Source organism: Balearica regulorum, chromosome 14, assembly GCF_011004875.1.
Source record: "Balearica regulorum gibbericeps isolate bBalReg1 chromosome 14, bBalReg1.pri, whole genome shotgun sequence".
Classification (NCBI taxonomy): domain Eukaryota; kingdom Metazoa; phylum Chordata; class Aves; order Gruiformes; family Gruidae; genus Balearica; species Balearica regulorum.
Genome location: NC_046197.1, coordinates 16,799,938 through 16,812,108, shown reverse-complemented (window position 1 = coordinate 16,812,108; position 12,171 = coordinate 16,799,938). Strand labels below are relative to the sequence as shown.

The window sequence follows — 12,171 nt, the reverse complement described above, 5'->3', positions numbered from 1 at the left end:
TGAACCTTTCCAAGGAATCACTCAATATTCTTTTCTGTAAACTCTTCTTCCTGTGGCTGCAGGTGAATATTAGCCTATTTATGCCATTCTGCTCAGGGGTAAAACACCCAGAGACAAGATGGAAATTTCTCTTTAAACTTTCTATTGGTTTCATCACAAAACAATAATAAATTCCATAAAATATCTTCAACATGGATATCTAACACATAATAAAATTTAAACTGGTCAATTAATCTTGTTTTAAATCAGCTTCATTTCTTAGCTCCCATGAATTAATTTATCTCCAGTCTAAACAGTTACTCACAGAGTGGTTATTTAAATAAATCCTGTAGTAAAAGAACTTGCTTTATTAGATCAGGGAAAAAAACACTATGCCCAAACCTTAGTATTCACCAAACTTACATTTTTTTTTTTTTTATCTTACTGAAAGATGAGAGCCAAAATATAGATGGAGGGCTTTAACTCTTTGTAATCTCTAGGCCATCAGAAGGCAGGCTTTGGTTTTTACTAAAAAAAGATAGCTCTCCAGTTGCTCAGAAAAGGTAACATCTGGACTTCTTCATAGACCTTCTGGGCAGGTCTGCGTTGCCAACACAGAGTGGGACTGAGCTGGCTCTCCAGCGCCCGCAACGCTGCTTATACCCAGGTGCAGCTGTACTCGAGCACTGAAATGCTCTCATGGGAACACAGCCAGAGCACGTGTAGTCACTTCAAGCAAGCTTCATTCAGGGTAGACTGACTGGCACCAGCACGCCAGATGGTATCCCGAGCTCAGCACGTCCCACGCGCCAAGTGGGTGCTTCTGGGCCACCTAAGGACCAGCAGTGTGGAAGGAAAGCACACGTTTCAGAAAGCACGTGGATATAGTCTTCACATTTCCCACAGGAAGAAGGACCAGCCTAAACGTGCATAAATGTTGTTTTTTCTCCAGCAACGGAAGATCCCAGAGGTCCAAGGAACTCTACCCTCCCCACTACGTATTCCTGAAGTAATGTTGTATCTCAGCTCCTTATCACTTTGACTATAGACTGTTAATTAAGCATGGGCTGCACAGCAGACAGCTAGTCCAAGCGACCCACAGCTGGCTTTGAGCCTCAGCTTCTTTGCTGTAGCAGCACCTCAAAGGTCTCCTCACTGCTGGTCCCCAGCAGCCTGGCTTGCACAGCCTCAGCGTAGGGCAACCGGGGCAACACTTCTACTGATGTGACAACTGTCAGGTTGAGAGCATGCCAGAAAGTCAAGTTTGTAAAACTGTGGGGCAGAAGAGGCAAGAAAAGGCACCCACAGACTTCGATCATGAAGGATGGCAAAAAAGCGGACATAGCTTAGGGTTTTGTCCCCGTTCCTGCAGGAAGAGCAACATGCTACAGGACAGCGAGAACCCGTGCCCCCCCCAAGGGACTGGAGCACAAAAGCATGTCCCATCCACAGCAAGAACATTTCAAGCAGAACTAGTCTAATTTTGCCATCTTCATCAAGTCAACATAAAGCACGCAGCAGCATTGCCCCTCTCTCTCTCTCGCATCACAGACCCAGACTTGTAACCCTGCCTAGCATTCAAGTCACAGAGGAAGATAAACTCAAACTGCCACTTGCAAACAAAAACGGAGACCAACTGAAAAAGCACATCCACACATGAGCTCCCAGCGTCCCTTCCAGAAATCAGTGGCTAAGTGCACTGCCATTTTCTTACCACAAATACAAGTAGAGTCAAAGAAAAAGCTTTACCAGCAGCTCCAGCCACGTGACAGCAAAACGCTCTCTTCCTCAGCATCCCGCTTTATCTGTAGGCTGCCCTTCAGTTACTCTTTCCACTTCTAGACAAATATTTACCACAAAGTACTCTTCAAGACAGAGCGTGTGCACACACACACACAAAAAAAAAGGAAGAAAGCCCTCATTTGAGCAACATATTCCACTCAAAGCTCTGCCAAACAACTCAAACTACCCAGAAGAATTTAAAAACTAACAGCCAGATTCCTCGGCCATGACCTTAAACCAGCATTTGACTCACTGCTTGTTTGAGTCTATTCTGACCTTCGACAGACTGACCCACAAGTCAGCACAGCTTCTTGGAAGGCAAATGCCTACTCTCATTATAAGAGCTCGACACAAAAGCTAAATGCAACACGACTTAAGCACGGGGAAAGCAGCAAAGTGCCTGAAGACTGAACAGAGGCTGGAAGTAGCTCTTTTCAAGCTCAACCTTTTCCTTTCCACAGCCTGAAGAGATCACTCCCCCCCAAAGGACCTGAGAGCCTTTGAGTTTCAAGGTTTTTACTTGGGTCTCCTCGGGAGCCACTGAACCAGACCTACCTGCACATTCTCTTCCGTGACCTCGATCTCGGCAGTGTAGATGTAATCAATCAGCTTCCTTAGGGTCTGCCCATCAACGTCTTTTATCTCAATCTTCTTGGCTTTACTTTCAGACATGTCTCCTGAAATTCATTTCAAAAGGACAGTTATTAGAGTTTGCTTTGTAGGACATTCCCCATATATCTAGCACATCCTCCTGGTATCCGACTAAAAGACTGCCCTGGCACTATCCCTGACCATCGAAGGACAACCAGCAAGATTCTCAGAAGCCTCTTGATGCCACCTAAAAACACCTAAACATTTGAAGACACTAGTGTAAAATAAAAGAAGCCAGTAAATGCAACAAGCTCTACTTCTTGCCAGAAAAGAACCTGCCAAGATTCACTCGCATTCAAACACATATAGGAGCTAAAAAAACCAGTACACCCCTCAACCATGTCTCATCACAGGGACAGACTTGAAGAGACTGTGGACAAGTCTTAGGAGGGCTTTTTTTTTTATTATTATTTTATATATATATAGACACACACAGACAGAGGGGTAGATGAGCAAGTTGCAACAGCTAAGTTAGGGTGCTTCATGGTACACCCTACAATAAAAGCAAGGCAGAAGAGCATTACCCTCTTTCTTTAGGAAGAACCTGAAGCCTGCTGAGGGAAACAAGCAGACATGCTAGCAGTTACATCCAGGGCACTGCTGGTTTCTTTCCTAAATTACTCTGCTCTAACCTGTCCACATGGTTACACCTTATGCAAAGCACTGTGCAAAAAGATGTATTTCTCATCTCTCTCCTTCCCAACCTTGCACCCCAGAGACAAGGCAACATGTGGATCTAAACTGTATCCTTTCTCCAAATACAAAATATAAAAATAAATGAAAACAAAAAACACCAAACACACAGAACTAGAACAATAATTTCCCCTATGGATATACAAGCAAAAACCACATCTGTGTAAGAGCCTATACACGAGCCAGTGCTTTATGCACACCTTCCCCGTGGCTGTTACGGCCAACGCTGTGCAGGCACCACACACACATACCCTGCGCGTAACAGGAGCACGTCGCAGGAACAAAAGCATGCTGTGGGGAGGAGGAGAAAGGACTCCCCGGGCCCCTTCCAGCATCCACGCACACAGTGACCTCACCCAGGTTTTAATCACTACAATCTTGAGGAACCACAGGAAAGAAAGAACAAACTCCCAAGCGGAAAGAAAACTGTAAGTGAAAAAAACCTAAACAAAGGAGACCATGAAGAAATGTCAATTCTTAAGCCTGGGCATGAATAATCACTACGTTAAGAAATCTGGTGACTCAGTACTGCTGTGGGATTAAGAGGAAAAACAGTTCCTGCAGCCTATGTGAGAAGCAATTACAGCCTACACCGCTGTACAGCGTGCGGCAAGACGTGGCCGGGCACAAGAAGTGCACAGCACAGAGCCAGATGCTAAAGGGGGTCCAAGCTTGAGTAAAATCTGGATCCTGGAAATTGAACTTTGTGAACTTCACTTATGCCAATAAGGAGGTAAACAACAGGAGTGGGGTCAAACCGTATTAGAAGAGGTGACAATGTCCCAAGGGAAATGTAGACTGAAATAGTATTTGCCCCAACTTCAATTTTTAAAATTATATAATAAATTTTTATTCAGAGAAGCTCATGAATACAAATATACAAGTACAAAGGGATAAATGACCTACATTTGGGAGGCCTTCAAAGGAGGTAGGACTTCTTAATTGACAAAATAAATGTCATCTCCTTCACACATTTTCTCCCCCCCAAAAAAACCAAACATCTCCAGAGATGAGAGGGGGCGTCTGAGAACAAGCCAGCGCCTATCAGCCTGTGTGGAGCTGGGGGTGCCTGTAAGGAGCAAACCCCGCCTGCACAGCGAGGGGCAAACAGAGCAGCCGGAGCCCTGCGGGGCAGAGGGGAGGCTCAGACACATGCACCTGGAGATGGATGCAGAAATAGCTTGGAGGGACCGACCAGATAACATCATCTGTCTTTGGCTGTGTCATGTGAATGCCACAACAAAAATAAAGGCTGTGTGGGCTCCCACACCCACCAGCAAGCTGCCAGCCCTGCACACTAACAGCCTCCGCTGCCTCTGCTCTGGTGACAGCCCAGCGCACAATAACAAAGGGGAGTCTCGTGTGCTGTGTCCCACGGTCGGATGGGACCCAACCCCTCCAGCCAGGCTGGCGCGATCGAGTGCCCACAACTTGCCAGAGGATGCTGCACCAGATATGTTCTCACTCTGGAGCAAGGAAGAACCCGAAGACACCACAAGCCAGCCAAGGCAGGGGCTGGTGCAGAACAGGAGTGGGCAACGAGGTGCCCCCTCCTCCAAGCACAGACTCAAGGCAAAAGCATCTCTAAAGCACAGCTGCAGGCAGCTGAATGATGGGTCAATTAAGGCATCTCATCCCACATCCCTTCAGGGAAAAAAAAAAAAAGCGTCTTAAAGCTCACAAAATCCACCCCCTAAGATGTCTTTCACAAGTATCATTTTACTGATACCTGAATGACAGAATTCTAAGCACTAGCATCACCTCTCATACATAAGGGCTGTGCTGAGAAAGAACCCAGCTGGTGCAAGGCTGCTCTGCACAAGGCGCTGCACAGACCCCGTCCCACACCGCTGCGGTCAGGCAGACGCAAGGGACAGGGTAGGGGGGAGCAAAGGCAGGTAAAACAGGCAGAGCGGCTCCAAGTAGAGCCTCTTTAGGGTATAGACTTTGCAGACACCGGCCCCTCACGAAGGCAAGCTCTTCATGCATCATGCGCAGTGCCCAGCAGTGCTTTCTCCATTCCCCTCTGCTCTGTTGCTTTGTCACAAGACAAACTACAGGGTAAACTGCAGCAGCTCCAGGCGCCTTGTTTACCCAGCACAGCAGCTCACCCTGTCTCCTATGTACTGCGCTCCAGAGAGGCTTCCCAGAGCACAGCTACAGCTTCTGTTGTTTCCTGCGTCAGAGATGTGCTGAAGGAGAATACACAAGTGCATCAGATAACAAAACCACAGCGCACGAGGCTGCAGGGGAGGTTTCTGCATTGCTGCTTCCTCCTTCAGCACCTGTGAAATTTGCCCAGGTACCTCACAGGAGCAGTCCCAGCAGCATCACTGAAGTATCTGTTATCCTTTCTGAAACAATTGCGTTTTCCTAATGGAAATTACTGTCACCGATCATCCCCACAGAACAGTGCCAGTGAGGACCAGCCACCATCCGAAATACTCCAAGAAACCAGCAAGGGAACGACACTCAGTTAGGAACTGCTGGGTCCTGTCTCCTTCAGCAGTGGAGGATACAAACAGAAGATGTGCCTGTTTATTTTTGGACTTCCCAAGGCTATTTCAAAGAGAAGTGCTTAACCAGAGGACACTAGATGGCTTAGGAAAGATCCCAATGTCATCACAAGGTCACTTATGAGTCCAAATTCAGGCCCAATCCACCAGGATGGTGCCCCCAGAGCAAGCACCAGGAGAAGGTGGATGAGCTGTGGCTCTCAGGTAGGTTCCCACTGCTCACAGCTTTACACCAAGTGTTCAGTACCATGTGGCCACCAGCACTGCCGGCGTCCCCTCCAGCTCCCCGCGCTCCCAGAAAGCGGCTCCTCCGGCAGGGACTCAGCGTGCACAAGCAGCTCCTGCCCAGTCCTGCAAACACCCACGTGCTGCAGCTGCCCCCAAGCCTTCGGGTTGCATCACTGCTGTGCAATACAAAAAAAAAAAAAAAAAAAAGCCACAACAACCAACTAATGTTCAAGCTGTGATTTCAAAACGTCATCCCCCTGAGAGTGAGCCACCACACAGCTGGAAGGAGATCACGCATTCGGTCTTTGCAAGAGGGAGATCCAGACCTTAGAAATTTGGGACCAGCTGGACCGAGAGCAAAGGAAGAATGCATCTTTGCCTGACCTGCTGTCCCCGAGGACGTGTCAGGGGGAGGGGACGGGTGGCCGCCGAGGCTGTCACCCAGCCGAGGGGAGCCGCCGAGCCAGCCACATGACGGCGGTTAGCTGATTACTGTTTAACTCGCAGCATGAGGGATTACAAGGCCAGGAGAATTCCTGCATGGAAACATGAGCAGCCTCACGCCACCACCTTCCCACTCAGGTGACCTCTAAGGAGCAGAGGGTTTTTCCAATAATTTTTCTTTTTTCAACTTCTCATCAGGAAGGAGCTCCACAAGCCGCCTTGCACAAACGGTTGCCTCTGGGCAGGGTTTGCTCTCTGCCTCACCACCACGGCCAATACCCACTTCCACCCTGCAGTGCCGGTGCCCTGGGAAACACAAGTGCTCTCCACACTGATAAAGCCACCATGGTGAACCTCATATCTCGTATCACATTCAGACATCTGTTTAGACCTGTGGTTTTTTCACCCCCTTCATTACAGAAGGGAGAAAAAAAGCTTCCCAAATGACAAGCTTTTTCCTGAGCAATGCTGTGTTCTGCTTCCAGTAAAGCAAATAAAACAAAGTCTAATCCCAAGGCTTTTAAAAGGAAGAAGCAATTCCTAGGCAAAGAAACATGAAAAACCCCCAAAGGCAAAACCCCCAAACTTCATTTATGCTGAAGCTGAGGGACGGTAACAACCATTCCCTGGAGCACAATCATTTTCTTTGTATTTGGTTAAGTCAGTTCCTATCCTGGAAAGGAGGGCAAGGAAAAGGAAAGGAACCTAAGCAGCTCCCGTCCAGACTAATTTTACTGGAAAGACTTAAATAAGTTGGTCACTCCCCTGCCTTGGGATTGGCACGGCTTTTTTTACTGCCCCGCCTGGGCACAGTCTCCGAAGGGCCCATGCTATAGGGATCAGAGCAAAAATTTTGTCCTTTTCTTCCCTTCACAGCAAGGTTGCATCTGCCACTACCAAAATATACCGGACTGCAGCCACGCACCCTGCAAAAAGGTAGGGCTGCTAAAACACACTGGGATCGAGAAAACAACGGTGTTATTTCAGGCAGCAGCAAAAAGTGCCACGGGAGATTAAACATCTGTGACTGCAAATGAGCATCGGCAGGGCTGAGCCTTGAAACCACAACTCTTGTGCCAGCAACTTCTTTGATGTGCACCATGAACATATAGGGCACTGCACACGTGCTTGATGTTAATGATGTGTTTTCATGACCCAAGGTCTTAGGGGCAGGGGGGGAAGCCAACCCAAAAAGCAGTAAGCCAAACCTCACAGTAACCTTCCTGTGACTCTCATGCTACCCACTCATCCCAAACCCATACAACCACCCCGCTCCCATATACTGTGCCTCAAGGAATTAGCCAAGGATGACCAGCATCATCCATCAAGTGTAGCAAACTGCAGACCTAACCCTACTCCTCTCAAGGAAATCCTTTCCCCACAGGCCACCACAACTGCCTGTGCTGCGGCTCCTGCCAGAGACACAGCCAGGAGCCTCTGGATCTGCAATGGCTCGTTCAACTCGAGCGCAGTGTCTGGTGTTGAGAAGAGCACCTGTAAACATCGCACAAAAATAAGGGCTGCAGGCTGCAAGGACCACGCGGTGGGCTTCCATCTCCACAGTTTCGGCCACAATCACCACATCACAGAGGAGCCGCTTGCTGGAAAAACACCAAAAGAGACAAAGATCATTTCAGAACTCCTGGTACATGGGTATAGCCTGAAAAACAGAAGCAGAAGACCCACCATTACAGCCAAGGCACCTGAGCTTCTGCCAAACCCCAGCGGAAGATCCTCTGATCCTTCAGCTACCAGCTCCTATCAGCATTCGCCTACAAAGCAAAGCCTGAATCCTCCTGATGCTGCAGCCCTGCCTGTGGTTCTGCTTTTCCCAGGAAAAAAAAATCTGGAAGCCAAACTAGGCATACATGCTGCCCAAAGAACGGACGGGTAAGGGGCTCCTTCCACCTCTCAAACAATAGGGCTTGGAGAAGGCTCGGAAGAGCTTAAAGAGTTTGGGAACTCCCTGGAGCCAAGCTCTTGTAGATCTGTAAGACAAGAAATAGCTGTGCAAGGGAACACTAGCAACACTTTCATCTTTCCACAGGGGAAAGGCAGAGTTGAAAAATTAAGTTATTTCTGTACGTTCTTCCATGTTTGGCTCTACAGAACGTGACCACCAAAACATCTCCCAGGGCCGACCAGCCCTGGCTGGCTGAGATGTCAATCACTAGAGTTTATCTGTGGGCCCGAGGACTCTGTTTACCACATGAATTAGTCTGGGATTAAGAGTCACTGGGATAAAGCACGGGGTTTAAACAGAAACAAAAAAACTTCTGAGCTCCCCCACTGACTCATTGTACAGCTTTGGAAAAGTCACTTCATTAACTAGTGACCTTTTCTACCAGCCCCAGTATGTCCTTTGAGGATTCATTAGTTAATGTTTGCACAGGGCTTCGGAGATGCAGACAGCTAGAAGTGCTCAGCCTCCCAATAAGTTCGTTTAAGATGTTTGAGCATACAAATGTAAAATAAGGGTGTTCTTTGCAAATGTCAAGCCTGAAAAAGGATCAGCATCCGTAAATCTAGATGTCGCCTTCTCTTCAGAAGTGCTTATCACCACGCTGCACTTTGTCTTTAGGAAACTGCGTATCAAATAAACACACAGAGAGCTTCTAATGGGCTAGGTATGTCTCCTCCTCCATATATTGGAATACATGAACAAAACTATTTGTGAAATGGAAGGTTATAGCTGGAAAACAGGATTCTCCAGTACATAGGAACTGGTAGTCCGTGCTTTATGTTCAGCTCAGTTTGGAAGGGTGATGGCAACAAGGGGAGCTCATTAACAGTCTTTTAATGGAGCCTTCCGCTTATGTAAAAGGTGGCCTGTTCAATTCCTCTTTGGACTACAGTTATCTAAAGTACCACTCATGAAATTCATTTCATCTACATGTGAAAACTAAAAATTTCAAGTGAGCAACATATAGCAAATAGGCTAGAGGCTTAGCAAGGTTTTTCTAGACCCTCTGTATGAGGTTTGTGGATGCATTTGAATGGAGGCACTATTATTCAAGGCAGCTATTAACACTGATTGTTGACAGCTTAAAGGATCGAAAGCTCAATGCACATACAATAGATGTGAGAACTGTATATTCCAGAACAGCAGCAGGAGCTGACAAAAAGGAGTGCCCAGAAGAAGAAAACATCAAACAGGTGCTTAAGGGCAGCTTTCAGTCTTCTATGTTTTATCACTCTGGTATTGCACAATATCTAGCTAGCTACAGGCACTAAGAAACATTGTCCATCTCCAGCTATTCCCACTATGCTTCAATTAACAAAGGAATAATAGTAGCACAATAGGTTTCTGAATATAGCTGCAGAAATCTCTATTTTCAGATCCTTTGCTTTCAGTACAAAGAAAGGACTAGAGGGATGCCAATTAAAAAAAAAACTCTGCTTCATGTAATTGTTACAAGTGAAGGATATTTCCATTTTCTGTTCCTATGCAACTGAGGATCGCTGTCAGACATCTGTGGAAGGAGACATTTCTAATCCTTCTCCACACCAGAGAATGCGTATATTGGAAAACTACTTAATCCACAGAAGAGAGGTGGCTATTGCAGCATCTTCTGAGTACTTTGAGCATTCAGGAAGAGTAAAGGGTGTTATCTGCTTTCATCATACCATCTGGATAGCGAGGGAGCACATACATTCACGTGTATGACACATGTACTTTCCACAGGCATTATTGTAAAAATTGGGTTTCTAAGTCTCTATTTGAACGGTAAAGGACTCAAATGAACTAGTAGAAGTCCAGCGAGCATTTCTCCTATCTGGCTCGTGGGATGACAACAACCAAGAAACAACTCTGGTTTAACCACTGCCACCACATTGCTGATGCAATGACAGCAGGTCTTGAAGATTGTGCTCGCTGCTATTTTTTTCAGCCTCCATTCTCCCTGTACCCACACAGCTGTGTAGAGACCAAGGTCTTGTCTTTTAACCAATATCAGGATTTTTTAAATTTGCAAGTAGAGAGCTGACATTCTTCCTGAGTTGCTGCTTTTTTTTTTTTCACCCCCTGCTTTGGAGTGCTAAGCCTAGACTGAACGACGCTGTTAGTTAAAGAGACTAAGAACAGTACATTAATAATCTTTGGTCTGTAATTACACGTAGGTGTCTTAATGTCTGTAATGTTCTATTATTGGTTTTCAGACCATTAGCTCAGCTAAGAACATAGTTTACAGCTGAATTTGCTGTAAGTAATGGAAAAGACTAAATGAATTATCATCTATAAATGAAGGCTATTGCTCAGATAATGTTTTTGAGCCATAGCTGACTTCCTTCTGCTGGGAAGATAGAGAGGTCTGAGATTGGGAAGAGCAACCCACCACAAAAGGGCTATATTTTAGCTGTCTCTTCCTCCTTGTTTATTAATACCCTAACACGCAACCATTAGCTGTGACAAAAATGGCACTTTTTTTTTTCCTCTGTCTCCTAGAAGCCTTTCTATTCCAACCAGCACATTTCTGCTACACCGGAGAGGGCGCCCATTAAGTCAAAAGTGTACCTCCGTAATTCATTCATGACCTTGAATGCCTTTCTCATGTGAGAGGGGTTGACTGTCACTGTGCGCTGGTCCTTTTCATCTTCAGCTGCCTCAGAGGATCGGGAACTCTGCTTAATGCTAAAAACAGGGACAAACAAAAAAAGGAGTAGAAAGTTTGATTCAATGACACTTTAAAAAAAAAAAGTATCATAAAACTGCAGCACAGGGCATTATGCATGGAGTTACTTGCATGTTTATTAGTCGGCTCAGGTTCACCATATGAAGAGCATCACAAAATGCAGCTACTTCTGCACGGATGTTGAAAGCCAACCCAGCCCACATTTCAGTCAGCAGGGAAGAAAAGGAAAAAGTGCCAAACCCTTGAGGACAAAGACCAGCCTTACAGGCTTCAGGCCATGAAAGCAGTATAAGTTGAAACTCAAGCCAGAACATAATTGCTTCACTGAATAGAAATAGACTTTAGCACTGGGAACTACAAGAGAACCATGGGTACTTTAACATCCATACAGAGAAAGAGTAGTTCAGTTTTCAACGTCCCATCTGAAAAACGCAAACATACAATACATGACTTTATCTTCTTCTACAGAGGCAAGTAGAAAAGGACTATTAAAACTCCCTGCACAGCTTCCAAAGCATTAGCTTTACAGAGGCCACATCCCATTTCCATTTTAGAAATAGGTCTATTTAGTGCTACTGAAATCTATAGAAAGAATTATTAAACCAGACTTTCCCACCAGAACCACCAGCTGTTTAGGTAACGTCAAACCAGACACCCACAGTTGTGTGCTGTGTTTAACCAGGCCAACAGGTGCCTAAGGCACATCTGTGTCCTCATTACTTTGTTTGCAGCATCGGCTCTTTATACAGAATTGACATCAGGTCGATATCTCTACCTCCCTGATCTGAAAGTGTGTGAAATCACTCAGAGCTAAAGGTTTCCACCTATGAAAAAAAAGCAGCACTTAGAGCCAGATTCCAGTTCTGCTCACCTCTCAAACCTGCCAGCAGGCAAAGGCAAACAAGACAAGACGAGCAAGATTGTGCATGTCTAAAGCCAACCCCAAGTGAATAGCAGATTTCGGAAGTAATCCCATCACTACCATGCATCAGATTGGAGACCTTCTCAGAGTTTTCCTCCCAAAGGACAGTTTCCTTCAGCTTCAGGTTTGCCCCCACTCCCTGCCACCTTTCTTAGTTGGGCTTGTATCATGATAAAAAAGGCTGAATCAGGTCAAACCAATGGTCTAGGCAGCCCAGCATCCTGACTCTACCAGTGACCAGCAGATGATCTCTGAACAAGGGTACAAAGACACGGAAGTATGCAGGAATCCTTCCCCAGAACAGCCTACCAGTCTCTGCTAGGGT

At 46.2% G+C, this 12,171-nt stretch overlaps 1 protein-coding gene across 5 annotated transcripts in view; it reads right to left on the bottom strand.

Annotated features, from left to right (window-relative positions):
* KLHL3 (kelch like family member 3) overlaps positions 1–12,171 on the bottom strand; it is a 51,182-nt gene that overhangs the window by 27,919 nt on the left and 11,092 nt on the right. For all 5 annotated transcript variants that reach the window (XM_075766306.1, XM_075766303.1, XM_075766304.1 and 2 more), the window contains exons 2-4: positions 10,807–10,923; positions 7,788–7,894; positions 2,317–2,438 (exon numbers count right to left, since the gene is read on the bottom strand). In XM_075766306.1, coding sequence (XP_075622421.1) covers positions 2,317–2,438; positions 7,788–7,894; positions 10,807–10,923 — 346 coding nt within the window. The remainder of the gene's footprint in view (positions 1–2,316; positions 2,439–7,787; positions 7,895–10,806; positions 10,924–12,171) is intronic.